The sequence below is a fragment of the Zootoca vivipara genome, chromosome 2 (genome assembly GCF_965207765.1).
Source record: "Zootoca vivipara chromosome 2, rZooViv2.hap1.1, whole genome shotgun sequence".
NCBI lineage: Eukaryota > Metazoa > Chordata > Lepidosauria > Squamata > Lacertidae > Zootoca > Zootoca vivipara.
Genome location: NC_142584.1, coordinates 115,004,998 through 115,028,993, shown reverse-complemented (window position 1 = coordinate 115,028,993; position 23,996 = coordinate 115,004,998). Strand labels below are relative to the sequence as shown.

At 45.7% G+C, this 23,996-nt stretch overlaps 1 protein-coding gene and 1 pseudogene across 1 annotated transcript; both read left to right on the top strand.

Moving 5' to 3' along the window:
* Window positions 1-4,304: 4,304 nt before the first annotated feature.
* On the top strand, window positions 4,305-5,354 carry LOC148687119 (uncharacterized). The gene has a single exon (XM_088662496.1). It carries the CDS (start codon window positions 4,305-4,307, stop codon window positions 5,352-5,354), a length of 1,050 nt encoding a protein of 349 aa, XP_088518622.1.
* A 722-nt stretch (window positions 5,355-6,076) lies between these two features.
* Window positions 6,077-15,971, top strand: LOC148687118 (uncharacterized; annotated as a pseudogene).
* Window positions 15,972-23,996: the final 8,025 nt, after the last annotated feature.

The following is a 23,996-nucleotide window of genomic DNA, read 5'->3' as shown; positions in this document are numbered from 1 at the left end:
TGGCTTGTGGGCCAATATGTCTTCTCCAAGCCATGGCTGCCCAACCATTAACTAGCAGCTGATGGGCAGGAAGAAAGCGTTTAGTTAATTCATAGATGGCTCATGGGAGGTAGCTCCAAATCATCAGCACAGGAATGAAACTAAGAGAAGGGACACTGCAGCCCTAGCAATGCTTACTCTTGGTGCATGACACATGCCATGTGCCTTGGACACACCCACCACATTCTCTGCCAGTCAACATGCAGCAACAGCATGGCAAAGGTATATAAATGCATCGGGACCTATGTTCCTCGTTGCAGAACTCGCAAGGACCCCAAATGCACACTCCCACTCCCACAGAGAGATGCCAAAGGACTGCCTATGGAAAGTTCCCTCTGAGAGATATACAGCTAAAGGGGCAGCGCAGGCATAAGAGCCGTCTGGATCAGGTCAATGGCCCATCTAGTCCAGCATGCTCTTTACACAGGGGCCACCCTGATGTCCCAGGGGAAACCTTCAAGCAGGACCTCAGCCCAAGAGGATTCTGGTACAGTCAAACCTCAGTTGTCGAACGCAATCCGTTCTGGAAGCCCATACAATTTCTGAAATGTTCAGCAACCGAGGCGCATCTTCCGAGTGGTTGCAAGAGATGCTTGCACACAAGCAAAAGTCGTGCCAGACATTGGGGTTCTGAAAAACGTTCAAAAACCAGAACACTTCTGGGTTTTCAGCGTTCGGCAGCCAAAACATATGATAACGGAGGCATTCGAGAACCAAGGTTTGACTGTATTTGAAAGCATTACTGCTTCCGACCATTGAGGCCGAGCATAGCTATCATGAATAGTAGCCATCAACAGCTTTATCTGTCCTAAATGGGTGCAATCCTCTTTGAAAGCCATTGTGTGACTGAGCACATGATCCTACCGGTTATTCTAGGCTTCCTATTTGGAGAGGATGCCTAAGGGTTGTTCTCATGCTTCTTCCAGCCACTCTGGGTGTACAATGTGAAAATGCTCATCATCTATTTCCCACCCAAACTACACATTATGTTTTAGGTTTCTTTGCTGGATATTGTTGTTGTTGTTGTTGTTTAGTTGTTTAGTCGTGTCCGACTCTTCGTGACCCCATGGACGATAGCACGCCAGGCACTCCTGTCTTGCACTGCCTCCCGCAGTTTGGTCGAACTCATGTTCGTAGCTTCGAGAGCACTGTCCAACCATCTCGTCCTCTGTCGTCCCCTTCTACTAGTGCCCTCAATCTTTCCCAACATCAGGGTCTTTTCCAAGGATTCTTCTCTTCTCATGAGGTGGCCAAATTATTGGAGCCTCAGCTTCACGATCTGTCCTTCCAGTGAGCACCCAGGGCTGATTTCCTTAAGAATGGATAGGTTTGATCTTCTTGCGGTCCATGGGACTCTCAAGAGTCTCCTCCTTGCTGGATATACAACCAACCAATTGTGTGGAATGATTGATGTTGTGGTCCTACGAACATTGGAAGAGCCACAGGTCCCCCACCCCCAGTATATATGTTTACACATCCCTGATATGTGCTGTTATAGGCTTTTGGGAAGTCAGTCTGGATAATACCCATGAGTGCCTTTCAGGTCTACGATCCTGTATCTGTGAGGTTAACATCTAGTAGAAGCTGCTGCCACTGCTGAACCAGTTGGACCCGTCTCTTTGTAAGGTAATGGAGTAAGCTGGCCAGTTAAGTACCACTATCTACATGTCTAATGAGATGGCTGAATGCTGCATCATCCTAAGATGGAGAACAATAGCCCTGGCAACAACAAATTTAAAACAAAGCAAAAACAAAACAAAACAAAAATCCATAATAAATCAATGTGCACAGTGAAAATATGATATCTATCTATCTATCTGTCATCTATCTATATCTCTGCTGTGTAAGTTCTCTTTTAAGGTCACGCTTCCCCACTCCAAGTGTTTGCTTTCTTGGGAACTACAATTCCCAGCAACCTTTGCACTTTCCACATAAACGATCAACACCTGAACCCATTTAGCTGAGCAAACACTCAAGTGGGACAATGAAAGGACTTGAAATGAAGAAGGGAAGCCTGTGAATTCACCAATGCCTACCAGACGGGGTGAGCTAGAGCCTACCAAGAACTCAAGGTAAGACAAGCTGGGATCTTCCTCTCTGTTTCACTTCAGACAGATCACACAGACACAGCACTGCCCTCGGCAGCATCCCTAAAGGAAGCTGGGTGAGTCAAAGGATGACAGCCCTTTGGAAGAATGAGAAAGTGAAAACAAGGGATTTCTCATTGGCAGTGGCAGCAGGAGGAATGTGGTTAGCAAGGAAGGGTGCAAAAGAGAGGTTAAGATGAGGTTAAGATGGGACGGGGTCCGGAAGGTACCTTTTGCCTTTTGAGTTTTGCATTTATTAAATATTTCAGTAAGGGGGAGCTTGTTTAAGGCACAGCTGCAAGCCAGAGTCCACAACAAAAAGGTAAAGAGGGACAGGGTGTGTATTAGGGCTTCTGCAGGTGGAGGTTGCTACATTTCCTAGAGCAGGGTTAGGCAAGCTAAGGCACATGGGCCGGATGCGGCCCAGCCGCTTTCTCAATCCGGCCCGCAGACGGTCTGGGAATCAGCGTGTTTTTACATGAGTGGAATGTGTCCTTTTATTTAAAATGCATCTCTGGGTTATTTGTGGAGCCTGCCTGGGGTATTTACATGAGTCGAATGTGTGCTTTTACTTAAAATGCATCTCTGGGTTATTTGTGCGGTCTGCCTGGTGTTTTTACATGAGTAGAATGTGTGCTTTTATTAAAATGCATCTCTGGGTTATTTGTGGGGTCTGCCTGGTGTTTTTACATGAGAAGAATGTGTGATTTTACTTAAAATGCATCTCTGGCTTATTTGTTGGGCATGGGAATTCTGCAGGTAGAGGTTGCTACATTTCCTAGAGCAGGGTTAGGCAACCGAAGGCACATGGGCCTGATGCAGCCCAGTCGCTTTCTCAATCCGGCCCGCAAATGGTCTGGGAAAGCCACTTCCGCACCTGCTACGGAGGTGGGGTTGTGGGCTTCCCGACTGAACCATTGCGCAGGGGGCTGCTAGCTCAGCCCCTGCGCGATGGAAGGTTCCTGCCTGCATTACACCCGGACTGACCAATCAGGTCGGTCGGGGCGGGGCTTTGAGTTTAAAGCCCCCTGCAGGCGGGAACTCTTTTCTTTTACCCCCGTTCGCCGGAGTCAGGGGGCCTGGTAGGATTTTTCCCATTGGGGGTTAGCCGCAATGGGTTTTTCTCATTAGGCGTTGGAAATTTGCATAACAATGAGATGGGGAGGGGCAGGTTACGTCAGCAACTGCCCAAATTTGGAGAAGTAATTCCGTTAAAGGATTCCGGGGGTGGGGCTTGGTCCTGAGCCTGGAGATGCCAGGGCCATAGGGCACGCCCCTTTGGTGGCCACAGGAGGAGTTCCGGTAGATGTACATCACTGGGCTCCTTACTGGTGGTCAACTTCTCACGGGCTCCAACACACGGGTTGGAGTCGGATATAGTCTGATAGGTTCCAACGCCTAAGCCAATTCCGCTCAACGTTCGTTATCAATAAAGTTGTGGCCTTAACCACCCAATTAAACTCATTTATCGCGTCTTGTGTCCTTATTACACGGGAAGGAAGGGACATTGCCACACAATCATCGTGTTTTTACATGACTGGAATGTGTCCTTTTATTTAAAATGCATCTCTGGGTTATTTGTGGGGCATGGTAATTGGTTCATTATATATATATATATATATATATATATATATATATATATATATATAGTCTGCCCCCCCACAAGGTCTGAGGTACAGTGGTCTGGCCCACGGCTGAAAAAGGTTGCTGACCCCTGTCCTAGAGCAAAGATCAAAAGAGTCTTAAAGGGAAGGAAGGCAGCTCAGTGGTAGAGTGCCTGCCTTGCATTGCAGAAGGTGGCAAGTTCAATCCCCAGTATCTCCACATAGGGCCTGGGAGAGGCTTGCCATATGAAACCCTGGAGAGCTGCTGCCAGTCAGTGTAGACACCACTGAGCTAAGTGGCCGGCATTAGTATTCTCTTGTGTACATGAGGGTCATGAAGGAAAAGAATCATTTGTCAGCCGTTTTCCTAAAACAGTAAGACGGAGAGTGTCTAGTGTGCATATGCGGATACTCCTGTGCTTCTAATTCTCTGCATTTCCTGTTTCTCAAGGTGCCTTGTTTAATATAATCTACTTTCCCATAGGCAAAGGGAAAGTGGCAGCCAGTAGATAAAGCAAAAGACGCCCGTGCCTACGAAGAAGGTTGCGAGGAGCCCAGTTGGACCACAGCCAGGATGATGATGTTTGATACTTCTAAGGAGCCAGACCTGTGCATTGTCTATGGGGAACCCACCAGGCCAAAGCCCATCATCCATAAGAGAACTGGGGGTCAGCAGGAAGCCCACCCAGTCAAAGAGAAGGAGGATGTACCCTTTCTTAGTGGAGGAAGTGGCAGATCCCCCTGGGAAATCACAGTGCAGACAATTCCTGGTGCTGCTAAGGAGCAGGATGTGTGCATTGTGGGTGAGGAAAACATCTGGCAGTTCCCAAAAACCAGTAAGAGAAAGGCGTGTTTGCAGAAAATCAGCTCAGAGGAGGGTCCAGTTCATAGCAAAGGAGACTACAGGGTCCCAAATATAACTCCAGCCCAGACCATTGTTGATGCCACAGCCAGGATGATGATGTTTGATACTTCTAAGGAGCCAGACCTGTGCATTGTCTATGGGGAGCCCATCAGGCAAAAGCCCATCATCCATAAGAGAATGGAGGGTCACCAGGAAACCGACACAGTCGAGGAGGAGGAAGATGAACCCCTTCCTCATGGAGGAGGTTGCAGATCCCCCTGGGAAATCACAGTGCAGACAATTACTGGTGCTGCTAAGGAGCAGGATGTGTGCATTGTGGGTGAGGAAAACATCTGGCACAACCCCAATATCTGTGAGGGAAAGGCATGTTTGCAAGAGACCCACCCAGTGGAGAGTCCCGTTCACAGCAAACTAGACTCCAGAGTCCCCAGTGAACCTCCAGCCCAGACTGTTGTTGATGCTGCTAAGGGGCAAGACATCTGCATTGCGGATGAGCAAGGTGTCCTACAGAAGCACACCATCCATATCAGAATTTGCTATCCTGAGGAAACACACCCAGGGCAGGATATAGTTAAGCCTATTGCTGGCGGAGGAGATTGGAAAGGCCCCAATGAATCCACCTTCCAGCCCGCTCTTGATGCCACCAAGGAACAAGACTCCTGCATTGGGTGTGAGGAAATGGTTCGTCAGAGGTCCATTTTTCAAGGAAGAGCCCCCAGTGAAGCCACAGTTCAGAGAGGTATGGATACTGGAAAGTAATGGGACTCCCGGGTAATGCATATCGGGGAGGGAAGCTCCAGGCAGAATTCCATCTGAGCTACAGGTCTTAATGACAAGCACACAAGACTATTTTGGAGGTCCTCCCATCCTACACCAACTTAGAGTAGACCCACTAAAAGTAATGGACTGTCATAGAACCCACTCTATTTAGGTTCTGCTTGCTGGGGAAACAGTAGGACTGTTTGCTGGGGAAACTGTACTGTTCTTGGGTGGTATACAGTATATATATTAGCCTTGTACAGATTTTGTTCAATTTAGCTGGGTACTTTTTGATTTTTTGTTTGTTGTTCACAACTACTTCCCCTATGTTTGTAGTCTGCTACTATGGCTGTATTGTCTCCTCTTGAGCACTAGAAAAGTTTCAATGCATCGAGAATTAGAAATCTTGATCTAACCTAATGATGTACAAACAATATAGCTATGCTTCCTAAAGGCAATGTAAGCTTCCACCTGTAGACTGAGAAAATATTTGCTCTCAAGAATAGGATCCCTACAGCTGGTGAATCTGACACAATGGCAAAAGCAGACTCATTCAGCAGAGAACAGAGCAATGGCCCAAAAAGTGTAACCAAAACATATTAGACTTGATCTATGCATTTCAATCTCTCTCTGACATCCATAATTTCCTTCTCTCTTATCCAACAGGTGTTATGCAGTGGAGACAGAACAGAAGGGAATCTTTAGGAAAAGCACAGGATGGGATGGTGGAGCAGAACATCCTGAGTCACGAAGGACCAAGGAGGGGAAAGAGAAGACAGACAGAATGGAAGAGAGATGAATCCATCGTTCCTCAAAGTGGCATCTTCACTGAGCAAGGAGACCAACCAGAAAAAAGAGATGCTTTGAGAACATCCACAGAGGAGAAAGCAATTCAAAGTGCAGAGTCTGGAGGAATAAGCAGTGGGAGCAAAAACGATGGAAACACCCCCATATGCCCTACAGAGGTGAAGCGATTTACTTGTTTGGAGTGTGGAAAGAGCTTCAGGTATCAGAAAAAGTTTGCTCGCCATCAGAGGATTCACACAGGACAGAAACCACATAAATGTGCAGACTGTGGAAAGAGCTTCCGCGTGAAATGGAACCTTACAGTACATAAAAGAACCCACACAGGGGAAAAGCCTTTCAAATGTTCGGAGTGCGATAAAAGCTTCAGTGACAGCTCAAGCTTTACAAAACATAAAAGAACTCACACAGGGGAGAAACCTTTCAAATGTTCAGCGTGTGATAAATGTTTCGCACGCAGCTCACACCTTACAGAACATAAAAGAACTCACACAGGGGAGAAACCTCATAAATGTGCAGACTGTGGAAAGAGCTTCCGCGTGAAATGGAACCTTACAGTACATAAAAGAACCCACACAGGGGAGAAGCCTTTCAAATGTTCGGAGTGCGATAAAAGCTTCACTGACAGCTCATACCTTACAGAACATAAAAGAACTCACACAGGGGAGAAACCTTTCAAATGTTCAGTCTGTAATAAATGTTTTGCTCAGAGCTCACACCTTACTAGACATCAAAGGATTCACAAAGGGGAAGAGACCCCATGAATGCTCAGTGTGTGGTAAGTGCTTCAGTCGGAAGTCACACCTTACTAAACATCTAAAGGTTCATACGAGGAAGACACCTATTAAGTTATCACTGAATAGAAAAATCTTTACTAAGAGCTCAAATCTTCCTAGCCAACAGATAATTCACAAAAAGAAGTATAAATGTTCAGCTTGCGGGAAAACCTATACTAAGTGGACATACCGTACAAAACATAAAAGAATAGCACACAAACAAGAGAAACCTTATAAATGCTCAGGGTGTAGAAAATGTTTCAGCAGCTGGTCAGTACTTACTAGACATAAGAGAAACATACACAGCTTTAAGAAAATCTATGCATGTTCCAAGTGCAGTCAATGTTTCCGGTCAAGGAGACTTCTTATTGCACATCATAGTACCCACACACCACAGAAACCTTTTCAATGCTCAGAGTGTACAAAAGCCTTCAGTCAGGAGGCAAATCTCCTTAGACATCAAATAACTCACACAAGAGAGAAGCCCTACAAATGCCCAGAGTGTACAAAAAGCTTCAGTGAGAGCACAGGTCTTTCCAGACATACAAGGTCTTGCCATAAAGGGGAGAAACTGTACAAGTGTGAAGAATGTGGAAAGAGCTTCACCCGTAAATCAGTCCTCAGGAGGCATCAGAAGCACCACACAAGGGAGACACCCAACCAGGGTTCAAATCTCAATCAGAGTACAGATGATGAATCGAGACTTCATGAAGGTGAGAACGCACAACACATGGAAACCATGTAACTTCCTCAACCATCCTAAGAAGGTTGCATCCAAACAATATATTAACTTCCCCCTAAAGAATACTGGGAACTTAATGGTGTTCTTAAAGGTGTCTGGAATTTAGACCTATGAGGTTCAAACTACTGTTCCCAGAATTCTTTTGAGAAAGCCATATAATAGCTAGAAAAGGAGCTTTAAAGGTTTTGTGCAGATGTGACCTCAGTCTCGGCGTCCATCACAGGAGCTACCCAGAGGCCACGTCCCCCCTCAACTTCCCAATACAAACACATAATCCATGCTTTGGGTTGGTACCTGAGTCTTTTAAGTGACTAAAACTCATTGCCTCAGGTTTTGTGTAGATTACATGTGATAGTTGAAAGGTTTTATAGATATTGATATATAGATATAGATTAGATATAGATATAGATATAGATATAATAAAGTGGTTTTATCGTAATCAGTTATCCTATGAAAATTGCTGTTGGGAGAATCTAGAGAAAACTCAGATCTTTCCTTGGCCAGAGCAAAGTCAACCAGCACCTTTCTCTCTTGACATTGGGAAGTTCTCCAGGCAGCCCAATAAATGTGAGGGCTCTTCTGTTCATCTCGCTGAATTAACCATGTTGGGGATAATTTAGGTGATTGTTTAAGCTCTTGGAACCAAAGAGAAGGATTGACCCGAGGAACGAATGGAAGTTTGAAAGGCTTCAGAGGGTTCCCCGTTGGAAATGTAAAATGTTTTTTAGATTTGTTTGGAGACTACCAATCCTGAATAATAAAGTTGTGTAAATATTATGCTTTGTACTCTTCTGTTTTCACTGGCTCTTCAGAACACGAATGGATGCAGCTTTCCAATTTAGATTGCAGTTTCCAGCACACATCCCCCATTCACACCATGCAGTAAAAGCAATGTGGTGCTGCTTTAAACAGTCATGGCTTCCCCCAAGGAATTCTGGGAGCTGAAGGTTGTTAAGGGTGCTGAGATGGGTTAGGGGAGACCTCCTATTCTCCTCACAAACCCACAGCTTCCAGCATTACCAGGGGAGAGGAACTGATGGTTAAACTACTTTGCCCTAGATGCTCAAAGAACCCTAAAAGATTGGTGAATTGCAGAAGCCAAGGTGGATTTTATTCAGCAAAACTTGGTCCTCTGTATATATGAAGACTTTATCAACCATAAATCAGTGGCCGCACCTGTAATTGAAATGTGACAGACAGAATGTCAAAGCTTCCCCATAGATTTTTTTCCCTTTAAGAAATAGCTTAACCTGTTGAAATTCTGCCTGCTACACAGCTGTTAAAATCACAAGGATCAGGATAAGTGCACTCAAAGGAAGGGGGAAGCAGCATTTGAGGACTCTGGGGATTCCTATTGCCTGGTATCTAAATGACTCACACATCACTCACAGGCCTTAATTCATGCATTGGCTGAAAGGCTGGTATCTAAAAATAAGGGAAGAAGGCACCAGGAGTGTTGGGAGATTCATTCCCCATGTGTAGTCATAGGTTTGTTGTCTGTCACAGTTTGCTTTTCTGTGAACTCCAATTCCCAGCAGCCTTTACACTTCCCACATAAACGATCAACACCTGGACCCATTTAGATGAGCAAACACCCAAGTGGGTCAGGGAAGGGCTTGAGATGCAGAGAGAAAGTCTGTGAATTCACCACTGCCTGTCTGAAAGGGTGAGCTGGAGCCTACCAAGAACTCAAGATAAGACATTCTGAGATTGGGTAGAATTGGGACCTGCGTGAGTCAAAGGATGACAGCCCTTTGGAAGAATGAGAAAGTGAAAACAAGGGATTTCTCATTGTGCAGGAGGAGGACTATGGTTAGCAAGGAAGGGTGCAATACAGGGAATTCTTCCCCTGGGAGGTTGAGATGGGGTGGGGTCCGGAAGATAGCCTCTTGCCGTTTGTTGTTGTTGTTTAGTCGTTCAGTCATGTCCGACTCTTCGTGACCCCATGGACCATAGCACGCCAGGCACTCTTGTCTTCCACTGCCTCCCGCAGTTTGGTCAAACTCATGTTCGTAGCTTCGAGAACACTGTCCAACCATCTCGTCCTCTGTCGTCCCCTTCTCCTAGTGCCCTCAATCTTTCCCAACATCAGGGTCTTTTCCAAGGATTCTTCTCTTCTCATGAGGTGGCCAAAGTATTGGAGCCTCAGCTTCACGATCTGTCCTTCCAGTGAGTACTCAGGGCTGATTTCCTTCAGAATGGATAGGTTTGATCTTCTTGCAGTCCATGGGACTCTCAAGAGTCTCCTCCAGCACCATAATTCAAAAGCATCAATTCTTCGGCGATCAGCCTTCTTTATGGTCCAGCTCTCACTTCCATACATCACTACAGTACTGGGAAAACCATAGCTTTAACTATACAGACCTTTGTAGGCAAGGTGATGTCTCTGCTTTTTAAGATGCTGTCTAGGTTTGTCATTGCTTTTCTCCCAAGAAGCAGGCGTCTTTTAATTTCGGGACTGCTGTCACCATCTGCAGTGATCAAGGAGCCCAAGAAAGTAAAATCTCTCACTGCCTCCATTTCTTCCCCTTCTATTTGCCATGAGGTGATGGGACCAGTGGCCATGATCTTTGTTTTTTTGATGTTGACCTTCAGACCATATTTTGCGCTCTCCTCTTTCACCCTCATTAAAAAGTTCTTTAATTCCTCCTCACTTTCTGCCATCAAGGTTGTGTCATCTGCATACCTGAGGTTGTTGATATTTCTTCCGGCAATCTTAATTCCGGCTTGGGATTCATCTAGTCCAGCCTTTCGCATGATGAATTCTGCATATAAGTTAATTAAGCAGGGAGACAATATACAACCTTGTCGTACTCCTTTCCCAATTTTGAACCACTCAGTTGTTCCATATCCAGTTCTAACTGTAGCTTCTTGTCCCACATAGAGATTTCTCAGGAGACAGATGAGGTGATCAGGCACTCCCATTTCTTTAAGAACTTGCCATAGTTTGCTGTGGTCGACACAGTCAAAGGCTTTTGCATAGTCAATGAAGCAGAAGTAGACGTTTTTCTGGAACTCTCTAGCTTTCTCCATAATCCAGCGCATGTTTGCTATTTGGTCTCTGGTTCCTCTGCCCCTTCGAAATCCAGCTTGCACTTCTGGGAGTTCTCGGTCCACATACTCCCTAAGCCTGCCTTGTAGAATTTTAAGCATAACCTTGCTAGCGTGTGAAATGAGCGCAATTGTGCGGTAGTTGGAGCATTCTTTGGCACTGCCCTTCTTTGGAATTGGGATGTAGACTGATCTTCTCCAATCCTCTGGCCATTGCTGAGTTTTCCAAACTTGCTGGCATATTGGGTGTAGCACCTTAACAGCATCATCTTTTAAAATTTTAAATAGTTCAGCTGGAATATCATCACTTCCACTGGCCTTGTTATTAGCAGTGCTTTCTAAGGCCCATTTGACTTCACTCTCCAAGATGTCTGGCTCAAGGTCAGCAACCACACTACCTGGGGTGTACGAGACCTCCATATCTTTCTGGTATAATTCCTCTGTGTATTCTTGCCACCTCTTCTTGATGTCTTCTGCTTCTGTTAAGTCCTTACCACTTTTGTCCTTTATTATGGTAATCTTTGTATGAAATGTTCCTTTCATATCTCCAATTTTCTTGAACAGATCTCTGGTTTCCCCCCATTCTATTGTTTTCCTCTATTTCTTTGCATTGCTCATTTAAGAAGACCCTCTTGTCTCTCCTTGCTGTTTTTTGGAAATCTGCATTCAGTTTCCTGTATCTTTCCCTATCTCCCTTGCATTTTGCTTGCCTCCTCTCCTCCGCTATTCGTAAGGCCTCATTGGACAGCCATTTTGCTTTCTTGCATTTCCTTTTCCTTGGGATGGTTTTCGTTGCTGCCTCCTGTATAATGTTACGAGCCTCCATCCATAGTTCTTCAGGCACTCTGTCCACCAAATCTAAATCATTAAACCTGTTCCTCACTTCCACTGTGTATTCATAAGGGATTTGATTTAGATTGTATCTTACTGGCCCAGTGGTTTTTCCTACTTTCTTCAGTTTAAGCTGGAATTTTGCTATAAGAAGCTGATGATCTGAGTTACAGTCAGCTCCAGGTCTTGTTTTTGCTGACTGTATAGAACTTCTCCATCTTTGGCTGCAGAGAATATTGTGCTTTGTGTTAATTAAATATTTCACGAAGGGGGAGCTTGTTTAAGGCAGAGCTGCAACCCAGAGTCCACAACAGAAGGGAAAAGAGGGACAGGATGTGTATTAGGGCTTCTGCAGGTGGAGGTTGCTACATTTCCTGGAGCAAAGACCATAAGAGTCTTAGGGGGAAGGAACGCAACCCAGTCGTACAGTGCCTGCCTTGCATTGCAGAAGGTGGCAAGTCCAATCCCCAGTAACTCCACGTAGGGCTTTGGAGAGGCTTCCCATATGAATCCCTGGAGAGTTGCTGCCTGTCAGTGTAGACCAGGCATCCGCAAAATTTTGCCCTCCAGATGTTTTGGCCTACAACTCCCATGATCCCTAGCTAACAGGACCAGTGGTCAGGGATGATGGGAAGTGTAATCCAAAACATCTGGAGAGCCGAAGTTTGGGGATGCCTGGTTTAGACAGCATGGAGCTAAGTAGCCAAAGTTACCATTCTCTCGTGTACGCAAGGATCATGAAGGAAAAGATTAATTTCTGAGCTATTTTCCTAAAACAGCAAGATGGAGAGTGTCTAGCGCAAGCATATGGGGCACACAATGTATCCTCTGAAGGCTGAGCTGAACAGGATACTTCTTATGCTTCTAATTCTTTGTATCTCCTGTTTCTCAAGATGCCTTATTTCAAACAATCTACTTTCCTAAACAGGCAAAGAAAAAGCAGAAGACGCCCGTGCCTACGAAGAAGGTTGTCAGGAGCCCAGTTGGACCACAGCCAGAATGATGATGTTTGACACTTGCAAGGAGCCAAACTTTTGCATTGTCAATGGGGAACCCATCAGGCCAAAGCCCATCATCCATAAGAGAACGGAGGGTCAGCAGGAAGCCCACCCAATGGAAGAGGAGGAGGATGTACCCCTTCTTGGTGGAGGACGTTGCAGATCCCCCTGGGAAATCACAGTGCAGTCAATTGCTGGTGCTGGTAAGGAGCAGGATGTGTGCATTTTGGTGAGGAAAACATCTGGCACAACCCCAACATCTGTGTTTGCAAGAGAGTCCCATTCACAGCAAATTAGACTCCAGTGTCCCCAGTAAACCTCCAGCCCAGACTGTTGTTGATGCTGCTAAGGGACAAGACATCTGCATTGTGGATGAGCAAGGTGTCCTACAGAAGCACATCGTCCATATCAGAATTGGATATCCTGAGGAAACGCACCCAGGGCAGGATAAAGTTAAGCCTATTGCTGGTGAAGGAGATTGGAAAGGCCCCAATGAATCCACCTTCCAGCCCGCTCTTGATGCCACCAAGGAACAAGACTCCTGCATCATGTATGAGGAAATGGTTAGTCAGAAGTCCATCATTCAAGGAAGAGCCCCCAGTGAAGCCCCAGCTCAGAGAGGTATGGATACTGGTAAGTAATGGGACTCCTGGGTAATGCATATTGGGGAGGGAAGCCCCAGGCAGACTTCCTTCTGCGCTGCAGGTCTTAATGACAAGCACACAAGGCTATTTTGGAGGTCATCCCATGCTATACCAACTGAGAGTAGACCCACTAAAAGAAGGTGGATTCATTGGGGCCTTTCCAATCTCCTCCGCCAGCAATAAGCTTCACTATATGCTGCTTGCTGGGGAAACAGCAGGACTGTTTGCTGGGGAAACTGTACTGTTCTTGAGTTGTATGTATATACAGTGGACACTCGGGTTGCGAACGTGATCCATGTGCGAGGCACGTTTGTAACCCACAGCACCGTGTCTGCTCGCACATGTTGCGTTTCGGTGCTTCTGTGCATGCAAAGCATGATTTAGTGCTTCTGTGCATGAGCGTGCGCCAAAACTCGGAAGTAACCCATTCGGGTACTTCCAGGTTCAGCGCGAGACAGAAACTGAAAGGACGCAATCTGAAGCGTCTGTAACCCAGGGTATGACTGTATAAGCCTTGTGCATAATTTTTTCAATTTAGCTTTGTACTTTTTGTTTTTTTTGTTTGTTGTTCACAACTACTTTCCCTCTGTTCATAGTCTGCTACTTTGGTTGTAGCATTAGAAAACTTTCAATGCATCAAGAATTAGAAATCTGGATCTAACCTCATGATGGTCAAACAATATAGCTATGCTCCCTACGCTTCAACCTGCAGACTGAGAAAATATTTGCTCTCAAGAATAGGATCTCTACAGGTTGGAACTTGCTTGTGAATCTGACGCAATGGCAAAACCAGACTCAGGATATTGAGCAGAGTGGAAAGAAAGGTCACCCATGATCGCAACTCATTGCCCGCTTAGACAGCAATGGCTCAAAAGTACATCTGTAAGGGTGACTGCCTACATGGAGCCAGCCCCCATCATCCTGATGTCCACATTGTGAAGTACAGAGAGCACCAGTGGTTCTGAAGCAGCCAGAGGGGGAGGAAGAGACTCAGAGGGGGAGAGAAATCAGCGTGAGGAACAATGGGAAAGCTTGGGGGCAGAGAGATGCAGACAGGGGCTCGGGGATGTTGGAGAGCCAGGGCACTGACAGCTGAGGGAGGAAACTGAAGGGGCATCGCTCCTTCTGGCACAAGAAGTAAGGAGAGCGCCGAGACGCAGGTGAAGGGGGAGGTGTTTTGGGGTACCCCGACTACTTGGCTGGCGTAGGAACAGGCGTACACCATTACCAGATTCTGATTCGAGATGATTGGTCATGTTTTAAGCTATCTCTACTCTGTAAATAATTAGCATAATAAATGTATTTGAGGACAAAATGGACTCAAGCGGAGTTACTCTAGAGTAGCCACGACGACCCTCTGCCAATATCAAAAAGACAAAATATATTAGATTGAAAGTCTCAGTTTCCATCTCTCTCTGACATCCATGATATCCTTCTCTCTTTTCCAGCAGGTGTTGCACAGTGGAGACAAAACAGAAGGAAATATTCAAAAAAAGCTCAGGATGAGATGGTGGAGCAGAACCTCCTGAGTCAGAATGGACCAATGGGGGAAAAGGGAAGCCACACAGAACAGAAGACAGCCGAATCCATCGTTCGTCAAAGTGGCTTTTTCACTAAGGAAGGAGTCCAGGCAGAAAACAAAGATTCCTTCAGAACGTCCACAGAGGAGAAAACAATTCAAAGGGCAGAGTCTGGAGGAATAAGCAGTGGGAGCAGAAACATCGAAACAGCCCCACGTGCCCTACAGAGGGGAAGCGATTTACTTGTTTGGAGTGTGGAAGGAGCTTCAGGAATCAGAAGCAGTTTGCTGCCTATCAGAGGATTCACACAGGACAGAATTCACATAAATGTGCAGACTGTGGAAAGAGCTTCTGCATGAAATGGACACTTACAGTACATAAAAGAACCCACACAGGGGAGAAGCCCTACAAATGTTCTGTGTGTAGTAAGTGTTTTGCTCAGAAGTTAACCCTTACTAGACATCAGAGGATTCACAAAGGGGAGTGACCCCATGAATGCTCAGTGTGTGGTAAGTGCTTCAGTCAGAAGTCAAACCTTACTAAATATCTAAAGCTTCATACGAGGAAGACACCTTTTAAGTCATCACTGGGTAGAAAAATCTTTACTAAGAGCTCAAATCTTCCTAATCAACAAATGATTTGCAAAAAAAGTATAAATGTTCAGCTTGCAGGAAAAGCTATACTAAGTGGTCATACCTTACCAAACATAAAAGAATAGCACACAAAGCAGAGAAACCTTATAAATGCTCAGGGTGTAGAAAATGTTTCAGCAGCAGGTCAGTCCTTACTAGACATAAGAGAATCATACACAGATGGAACAAAGACTATGTATGTTCCAAGTGCAGTCAATGTTTCTATTCAAGGAGATTTCTTATTACACATCAAAGAACCCACACAGTACAGAAACCTTTTCAATGCTCAGAGTGTAGAAAAGGCTTCAGTCAAGAGGCAAATCTCCTTAGACATCAAAGAACTCACACAGGTGAGAAACCGAACAAATGCCCTGTGTGTAGAAAAAGCTTCAGTGAGAACGCAGGTCTTTCCAGACATACAAGGTCTTGCCATACAGGGGAGAAACTGTACAAGTGTGAACAATGTGGAAAGAGCTTCACCCGTAAATCAGACCTCAGGGGGCATCAAAAGCACCACACAAGGGGGACACGCAACCAGGGTTCAAATCTCTGTGAGAGTACAGATGATGAATCGAGACCTCATGAAGGTGAGAATGCACCACGTATGGAAACCATGTAACTTCTTCAACTATGCTAAGAAGGTCGCATCCACACAATACTTTTAAAGCTTCCCCCCCCCAAGGAATCCTGGGAACTTCAGTTCTTAAGGGAGCCGACAATTGTAGGTCTATGAAGTACAAACTACTTCCCCCAGCATTCTTTAGATGAAGCCATGACAACATTTATAAATGTATGGTGTGGATATGACGTCAGTCTCGGCATCCATCTTTTTGGTATCACAGGAGCCACCCAGAGGCTACATCCCCCAAACCTTCCAATACACACATATAATCCATACTTTGAGTGGGTTCTTGGGTCTTTTTAGTGATGAGAACTCATTGCCTCAGGTATTGTTGTCCATTTGTGGTGTGGATTCCATGTGACATTATATATATCTTAATCCACACCAAAGAGAAGCCTTTTAAATGCTCAGAATGTGAGCAGGGCTTCCAGTTCAGGACGCAGCTCATCGCACATCAGAGAACCCATAAAGTGGAAAGAACATACAAATGCTCAAACTGCCACAAGGACTTTACTTCTCTGTTTGATTTCATTAAACATAACAAGATGCACATTGAAGAAAGAACTCACAAATGCTCACAATGTGAAGAGAGCTTCAGGTGCAGCACCTCCCTTATGGAACATCAGAGAATGCATAGAGGAGAGGAGCCAGATTTTGGCCTGAGCCATGCTTCTGAACCAAGTCTTGTTGAACATAATGTAACACGTCCTGAAAAGAAACATTTTGTATGTTCCAAGTGGTCCATCACATTTCGGTGCAGCGGACGTTGATGTAACCCATCAACTGAAGCATAACCAGGAGACATCGTAGAGCTTCACTGGCTGCGTCAAGACCCTTTTTAAATATCCAATTAATCGGCAAAAGAGAATTCCCACTACATAGCCCACAAGTGTGGGGAAAGCTTTTATGATATCTTTTATGATTTCACATCAGTTGAATCGGCACAAGACAGCAATGGAGAGGCAGAGAAATGTTGCAAATACTCCTGTTTCTCCATTCTTCTAGTCCAGTGTATTTCTTCAGTCACTGGTACCTCTTTTTAAATGCATGTTTTATTTGGGACTTGCTACTTTAATGTGTTTGCTGTATTCACCAATAAATTTTGTACGTTTTAACCCTTTTCTTCTCTTTTTATTAGTCTTGTCCCCTGTCCAGGTTGCACTTTTAAACATACTGCTGCAGTGTTTATGAAATTGTTTGGGGTATTTTGTACTGCTTTTCTCATTGCACATGCCTGCAGAACCTCTGGCTTGTGGGCCAATCTGTCTTCTCCAAGCCATGGCTGCCCAACCATTAACTAGCAGCTGGTGGGCAGGAAGAAAGTGTTTAGTTAATTCATAGGTAGCTCATGGGAGGTAGCTCAAAATCATCAGCATGGAAAATAAACTAAGAGAGGGGACACTGCAGCCCTAGCAATGCTCACTGTTGGTTCATGACACATGCCATGCGCCTTGGAGTCGGCATGCAGCAACAACATGGCACAGGTATATAAATGCATCAGGACCACACCCTATGTTCCTCGTTGCAGAACTCGCAAGGACCCCAAATGCACACTCCCACTCCCACAGAGAGATGCCAAAGGACGGCCTATGGAAAGTTCCCTGTGAGAGATGTACAGCTAAAGGGGCAGCACAGGCATAAGAGCCTTCTGGATCAGGTCAATGGCCCATCTAGTCCACCATCCTCTTTACACAGGGGCCACCCTGATGTCCCGGGGAAAACCTTCAAGCAGGACCTCAGCCCAAGAGGATTCTGGTACTGTACAGTCAAACCTCGGTTGTTGAATGCAATCCGTTCTGGGAGCCCATACAATTTCTGAAATGTTCAGCAACCGAGGCGCAGCTTCCGAGTGGTTGCAAGAGATGCTTGCACACAAGCAGAAGTCATGCCAGACATTGGGGTACTGAAAAATGTTCAAAAACCAGAACACTTACTTCCGGGTTTTCGATGTTTGGGAGCCGAAACATACGATAACGGAGGCATTTGAGAACCAAGGTTTGACTGTATTTGAAAGCATTACTGCTTCCGACCATTGAGGCAGAACATAGCTATCATGAATAGTAGCCATCAACAGCTTTGTTGTTGTTTAGTCGTTTAGTTGTGTCCGACTCTTCGTGACCCCATGGACCAGAGCACGCCAGGCACTCCTGTCTTGCACTGCCTCCCGCAGTTTGGTCAAACTCATGTTCGTAGCTTCGAGAACACTGTCCAACCATCTCGTCCTCTGTCGTCCCCTTCTCCTAGTGCCCTCAATCTTTCCCAACATCAGGGTCTTTTCCAAGGATTCTTCTCTTCTCATGAGGTGGCCAAAGTATTGGAGCCTCAGCTTCACGATCTGTCCTTCCAGGGAGCACTCAGGGCTGATTTCCTTAAGAATGGATAGATTTGATCTTCTTGCAGTCCATGGGACTCTCAAGAGTCTCCTCCAGCACCATAATTCAAAAGCATCAATTCTTCGGCGATCAGCCTTCTTTATGGTCCAACTCTCACTTCCATACATCACTACTGGGAAAACCATAGCTTTAACTATACGGACCTTTGTCGGCAAGGTGATGTCTCTGCTTTTTAAGATGCTGTCTAGGTTTGTCATTGCTTTTCTCCCAAGAAGCAGGCATCTTTTAATTTCGTGACTGCTGTCACCATCTGCAGTGATCAAGGAGCCCAAGAAAGTAAAATCTCTCACTGCCTCCATTTCTTCCCCTTCTATTTGCCAGGAGGTGATGGGACCAGTGGCCATGATCTTGGTTTTTTTGATGTTGAGCTTCAGACCATATTTTGCGCTCTCCTCTTTCACCCTCATTAAAAGGTTCTTTAATTCCTCCTCGCTTTCTGCCATCAAGGTTGTGTCATCTGCATATCTGAGGTTGTTGATATTTCTTCCAGCAATCTTAATTCCGGCTTGGGATTCATCTAGTCCAGCCTTTCGCATGATGAATTCTGCATATAAGTTAAATAAGCAGGGAGACAATATACAACCTTGTCGTACTCCTTTCCCAATTTTGAACCAATCAGTTGTTCCATATCCAGTTCTAACTGTAGCTTCTTATCCCACATAGAGATTTCTCAGGAGACAGATGAGGTGATCAGGCACTCCCATTTCTTTAAGAACTTGCCATAGTTTGCTGTGGTCGACACAGTCAAAGGCTTTTGCATAGTCAATGAAGCAGAAGTAGACGTTTTTCTGGAACTCTCTAGCTTTCTCCATAATCCAGCGCATGTTTGCTATTTGGTCTCTGGCTCCTCTGCCCTTTCGAAATCCAGCTTGCACTTCTGGGAGTTCTCGGTCCACATACTGCCTAAGCCTGCCTTGTAGAATTTTAAGCATAACCTTGCTAGCGTGTGAAATGAGCGCAATTGTGCGGTAGTTGGAGCATTCTTTGGCACTGCCCTTCTTTGGAATTGGGATGTAGACTGATCTTCTCCAATCCTCTGGCCATTGCTGAGTTTTCCAAACTTGCTGGCCTATTGGGTGTAGCACCTTAACAGCATCATCTTTTAAAATTTTAAACAGTTCAGCTGGAATATCATCACTTCCACTGGCCTTGTTATTAGCAATGCTTTCTAAGGCCCATTTGACTTCACTCTCCAAGATGTCTGGCTCAAGGTCAGCAACCACACTACCTGAGGTGTACGAGACCTCCATATCTTTCTGGTATAATTCCTCTGTGTATTCTTGCCACCTCTTCTTGATGTCTTCTGCTTCTGTTAGGTCCTTACCACTTTTGTCCTTGATTATGGTAATCTTTGTACGAAATGTTCCTTTCATATCTCCAATTTTCTTGAACAGATCTCTGGTTTTCCCCATTCTATTGTTTTCCTCTATTTCTTTGCATTGCTCATTTAAGAAGACCCTCTTGTCTCTCCTTGCTGTTTTTTGGAAATCTGCATTCAGTTTCCTGTATCTTTCCCTATCTCCCTTGCATTTTGCTTGCCTCCTCTCCTCCGCTATTTGTAAGGCCTCGTTGGACAGCCATTTTGCTTTCTTGCATTTCCTTTTCCTTGGGATGGTTTTCATTGCTGCCTCCTGTATAATGTTACGAGCCTCCATCCATAGTTCTTCAGGCACTCTGTCCACCAAATCTAAATCCTTAAACCTGTTCCTCACTTCCACTGTGTATTCATAAGGGATTTGATTCAGATTGTATCTTACTGGCCCAGTGGTTTTTCCTACTTTCTTCAGTTTAAGCTGGAATTTTGCTATAAGAAGCTGATGATCTGAGTTACAGTCAGCTCCAGGTCTTGTTTTTGCTGACTGTATAGAGCTTCTCTATCTTTGGCTGCAGAGAATATAATCAATCTGATTTCGATGCTGTCCATTTGGTGATATCCATGTGTAGAGTCGTCTCTTGTGTTGTTGGAATAGAGTGTTTGTGATGACCAGCTTGTTCTCTTGACAGAACTCTATTAGCCTTTGCCCTGCTTCATTTTGAACTCCAAGGCCAAACTTGCCAGTTGTTCCTTTTATCTCTTGATTCCCTACTTTAGCATTCCAGTCCCCTGTAATGAGAAGAACATCCTTCTTTGGTGTCATTTCTTGAAGGTGTTGTAGGTCTTCATAGAATTGGTCAATTTCACTTTCTTCAGCACCGGTAGTTGGTGCATAAACTTGGATTACTGTGATGTTAAAAGGTCTGCCTTGGATTCGTATCGAGATCATTCTGTCATTTTTGAGATTGCATCCCATTACAGCTTTTGCCACTCTTTTGTTGACTATGAGGGCCACTCCATTTCTGCTACAGGATTCTTGCCCACAGTAGTAGATATGATAGTCATCCGAACTGAATTCGCCCATTCCCTTCCATTTTAGTTCACTGATGCCCAGGATGTCGATATTTATTCTTGTCATCTCATTTTTGACCACATCCAGCTTACCTCCACTCATGGTTCTTACATTCCAGGTTCCTATGCAATATTTTTCTTTACAGCATCGGACTTTCCTTTCGCTTCCAGGCATATCCGCAACTGAGCGTCCTTTCGGCTTTGGCCCAGCCGCTTCATCAGCTCTGAATCTACTTGTACTTGTCCTCCGCTCTTCCTCAGTAGCATGTTGGACGCCTTCCGACCTGAGGGGCTCATCTTCCAGCGTCATAACTTTTATATGCCTGTTGTCTTTGTCCATGGAGTTTTCTTGGCAGGGATACTGGAGTGGCTTGCCAGTTCCTTCTCCAGGTGGATCACGTTTAGTCAAAACTCTCCACTATGACCTGTCCATCTTGGGTGGCCCTGCATGGCATAGCTCATAGCTTCTCTGAGTTATTCAAGCCCCTTCGCCACGACAAGGCATTGATCCATGAAGGGGATCAACAGCTTTATCTGTCCTAAATGGGTGCAATCCTCTTTGAAAGCCATTGTGTGACTGAGCACATGATCCTACCGGTTACTCTAGGCCAGGGGTCCCCAAACTACGGCCCCCGGGCCGGATGCGGCCCAATCGGCCTTCCAATCCGGCCCGCGACGACCCCCGCCGCCCGCTGCCGCCGCCCGCTCTCACGGCGCGCGGCGCAGCGGCGATCTGAAAAATCGGCAAAAAATCGCCGAAAATCCTTTGTGCGCATGCGCACGGGCCTCTCCCGACCCGGAAGAGGTCATTTCTGGTGCACTTCCGGGTCGGGGGAGGCCCATACGCATGCGCACAAGCGATTTTCGCCGATTTTTTTCCGCCCGTGTGCGTGTGCGCATGCGCACGGGCGAGCACTCCCCCGCCCTCCGGCCCGCTGCGCGCGCACTCCCCTGCAGTCCGGCCCACCGCGCGGTCGGCGCGGCGGGCACCGGCCCGCCGCTCCGTAAGTCTGGGGACCCCTGCTCTAGGCTTCCGATTTGGAGAGGGTGCCTAAGGCTTGTTCTCATGCTTCTTCCAGCCACTCTGGGTGTACAATGTGAAATTGCTCACCATGTATTTCCCACCCAAACTACGCATTACATTTTAGGTTTCTTTGCTGGATATACAACCAACCAATTGTGTGGAATGCTGGATGTTGTGGTCCTACAAACATTGGAAGGGCCACAGGTCCCCCAGCCCCAGTATATATGTTTACGCATCCCTGATATGTGCTGTAGGCTTTTGGGAAGTCAGTCTGGATAAACCCCATGAGTTCCTTTCAGGTCTACGATCCTGTATTTGTTTTTTGTTTTAAATTTTTATTGAGGATTTTCTTGGTTTACAAAGGTAATGCAGTGTCTCATAGTCTTTCAGGTCTAGGATCCTGTATTTGTGAGGTTAAAATCTAGTAGAAGCTGCTGCCACTGCTGAACCAGTTGGACCAGTCTCTTTGTAAGGTAATGGACTAAGCTGGCCATTTAGGTACCGCCATCTACATGTCTAATGAATGCTGCATCATCCTAGGGTGGAGAAGAATAGCCATGGCAACAACAAATTCAAAACAAAACAAAACAAGAAATCCATAATAAATCAATGTGCACAGGGAAAATAGGATACCAGAGGTCTAAGAGAACAACAATTACCAGACCTTTGGAAGGCATCTCAAGGCAGCCCTGTTTAGGGAAGCTTTTAATGTTTGATGGATTTCTGTATTTTAATGTTTTGTTGGAAGCCGCCCAGAGTGGCTGGGGGAACCCGGCCAGATGGGCGGGGTATTATTATTATTATTATTATTATTATTATTATTATTATTATTTATCATCTATCTATTTGTCATCTATCGATATATCTGCTGTCTGAGTTCACTTTTAAGGTCACGCTTTCTCACTCTAAGTGTTTGCTTTTCTGTGGACTCCAGTTCCCAGCAACCTTTGCACTTCCCACATAAACGATCAACACCTGGTCCCATTTATCTGAGCAAACACTCAAGTGGGACAATGAAAGGACTTGAAATGAAGAAGGGAAGCCTGTGAATTCACCAATGCCTACCAGACGGGGTGAACTAGAGCCTACCAAGAACTCAAGGTAAGACAAGCTGGGATCTTCCTCTCTGTTTCACTTCAGACAGATCACACAGACACAGCACTGCCCTCGGCAGCATCCCTAAAGGAAGCTGGGTGAGTCAAAGGATGACAGCCCTTTGGAAGAATGAGAAAGTGAAAACAAGGGATTTCTCATTGGCAGTGGCAGCAGTAGGAATGTGGTTAGCAAGGAAGGGTGCAAAAGAGAGGTTAAGATGAGGTTAAGATGGGACGGGGTCCGGAAGGTACCTTTTGCCTTTTGAGTTTTGCATTTATTAAAGCCAGAGTGAACAACAAAAAGGTAAAGAAGGACAGGGTGTGTATTAGGGCTTCTGCAGGTGGAGGTTGCTGCATTTCCTAGAGCAGGGGTAGGCAAGCTAAGGCACATGGGCCGGATGCGGCCCAGCCGCTTTCTCAATCCGGCCCGCAGACGGTATGGGAATCAGCGTGTTTTTACATGACTGGAATGTGTCCTTTTATTTAAAATGCATCTCTGGGTTATTTGTGGAGCCTGCCTGGGGTATTTACATGAGTCAAATGTGTGCTTTTACTTAAAATGCATCTCTGGGTTATTTGTGGGGTCTGCCTGGTGTTTTTACATGAGTAGAATGTGTGCTTTTATTAAAATGCATCTCTGGGTTATTTGTGGGGTCTGCCTGGTGTTTTTACATGAGAAGAATGTGTTATTTTACTTAAAATGCATCTCTGGCTTATTTGTCGGGCATGGGAATTCTGCAGGTAGAGGTTGCTACATTTCCTAGAGCAGGGTTAGGCAACCGAAGGCACATGGGCCGGATGCAGCCCAGTCGCTTTCTCAATCCGGCCCGCAGATGGTCTGGGAAAGCCACTTCCGCGCCTGCTACGGAGGTGGGGTTGTGGGCTTCCCGACTGAACCATTGCGCAGGGGGCTGCTAGCTCAGCCCCTGCGCGATGGAAGGTTCCTGCCTGCATTACACCCGGACTGACCAATCAGGTCGGTCGGGGCAGGGCTTTGAGTTTAAAGCCCCCTGCAGGCAGGAACACTTCTCTTTTACCCCCGTTCGCCGGAGTCAGGGGGCCTGGTAGGATTTTTCCCATTGGGGGTTAGCCGCAATGGGTTTTTCTCATTAGGCGTTGGAAATT

What these genes read in the sequence shown, in the direction of transcription:
- LOC148687119 (XM_088662496.1), top strand. Translation starts at nt 4,305, where the DNA reads ATGATGATGTTTGATACTTCTAAGGAGCCAGACCTGTGCATTGTCTAT.